We start from the raw sequence: 1,712 nt of genomic DNA, 5'->3' as shown, positions 1-1,712 counted from the left end.
TTTGCCAAGGAATCTGTGGGGGATGAGGATGGCTGGGAACAGCCCTGGGTGCCTCCTGTGCTGCCTGATCACAGAACAGACCTCGACAAAGCTGTGCTTTGTGCCAATCCTTTGTGGTGAAGCTACTGTGCCTTCCCGGTCACTGCCTGCCTGAAAATGGGAACTCAGAGTATCTTAGCTGGAAACACGCCCAGATCTTAACTGGAAACACGCCCCAGGTGAATGGGACCAACAGGGGAAAGAGAACAGTATTCCTGGCTTTTTTTGGGGAAAAAATATCCTCGTGGCCAGGGGGATTTAAGGTGGATTTTGGGAAGGTTCTTCCCCCAARGGTGGTGGGATCTGACCAGGCTCCCCAGGGAATGGTCCCGGCCTGAGGCTGTCTGAGCTCAGGGAATGTTTGCACAGTGCTCCCAGGGATGCACAGGGTGGGATTTTGGGGTGTAGGGCCAGAGGAGGGATGGATGGATGGATGGATGGATGGATGGATGGATGGATGGACGGATGGATGGATGGACAGGGAGGGATATGGATGGATGGTTGGATGGATAGATGGATGGACGGATGGATGAATGGATGGGTGATCCCAGCAGGTCCCTTCCAGCTCAGGATATTCTGCTTGTGCCTTGTTTGGTCACAGCTTTGGCGCTGTGAAGGAGCTGAACTGTGCTGGATGTGCTGGAGCTCAGAGGTGCCCGAGGTCCCTGCAGAGCTCSGGGGAAGGAGCCTTTTCCCGTTGTTTTTCCCTCTCCATCCTCCTGGGTCTGGGAGCCACCAGGCTGTGGTGACACTGTCCCTGTTGCAGAGGGGACGCCGTGGTGATCTCGGGGAGGAAGCTGGCCCGGCAGATCCGGCAGGAAGCACGGCACGAGGTGGAGCAGTGGGTGGCAGCTGGCAACAGGAGACCCCACCTGAGCGTGGTGCTGGTYGGGGACAACCCTGCCAGCCACTCCTACGTCCTCAACAAAACCAAAGCAGCRGCTGATGTGGGTAGGTTGGGGGGCTCCCTTCCCAAAAAATGGGGTTTGGTTGGGAATCCGTTGTGCTGGGAGGTGGGGGAAGCTTTTTGGGATGCATCCACCCTTTGGCTTTTCACTTTCACCTGGAATTTGGGTTCTGCTGGGTGTTGAGTTGGGCTGGGGTGTGGTTGCTAAATGTGATCCATGAGGGGATCCTTCAGGGCAGCTCAAGCTCTGGATTGGGGTTTTCCAGATTCGGGTTTTTTTTTTCAGATTGGGGTTTTCCAGCTCCCTTTCCAAAATTTGTAGTTTGGTGGGAAATCCTCTCTGCTGGGAGCTAGGGGAGGGTTTTTGGGGTGCATCCACCCCTTGGCTTTTCACTTTCACCCGGAATTTGTGGTACTTTTTTGGGGTTCTGGTGGGTGCTGAGTTGGGCTGGAGTGTGGTTGATAAATGTGATCCATGAGTGGATCCTTCAGGGCAGCTCAAGGTCTGGGATTGGGGTTTTTTTTTAAAATTGGGGTTTTTTCAGATTGGGCTTTTCCAGCTTTCCCAGAGCCATAAAAACCCCAGGAAGGGATTTTTGGCCTCCTTTCCTCTCCTGCCTGGACCCAGCCCCTGCTCAGCAGCCTCTGACCCCTTCCCATCTTGCAGTCCAAGGTTCTACTCAGGGGCAGTAAATGGTGTCATTTTCACTTGGGTTCAGTGCTGCTGAAGCTGCTTTTGGAGCTGAAATTTTTAGGCAAAAAATCC

General features: G+C 54.1%; 1 protein-coding gene across 1 annotated transcript in view; it reads left to right on the top strand.

The window, feature by feature from the left end:
• Positions 1-1,712, top strand: part of LOC130587787 (bifunctional methylenetetrahydrofolate dehydrogenase/cyclohydrolase, mitochondrial) — a gene marked incomplete at its 3' end in the record, with an annotated part of 6,131 nt that overhangs the window by 2,244 nt on the left and 2,175 nt on the right. The window contains exon 2 of the mRNA XM_057388755.1: positions 806-990. Within this exon, the coding sequence (XP_057244738.1) occupies positions 806-990 (185 nt within the window). The remainder of the gene's footprint in view (positions 1-805; positions 991-1,712) is intronic.

Source organism: Malurus melanocephalus, unplaced genomic scaffold (assembly GCF_030028575.1).
Source record: "Malurus melanocephalus ecotype Western Australia unplaced genomic scaffold, MMel_1.1 scaffold_2447, whole genome shotgun sequence".
In the NCBI taxonomy this organism is placed as follows: Eukaryota; Metazoa; Chordata; class Aves; order Passeriformes; family Maluridae; genus Malurus; species Malurus melanocephalus.
This window is presented reverse-complemented; position numbering and strand designations above follow the sequence as displayed.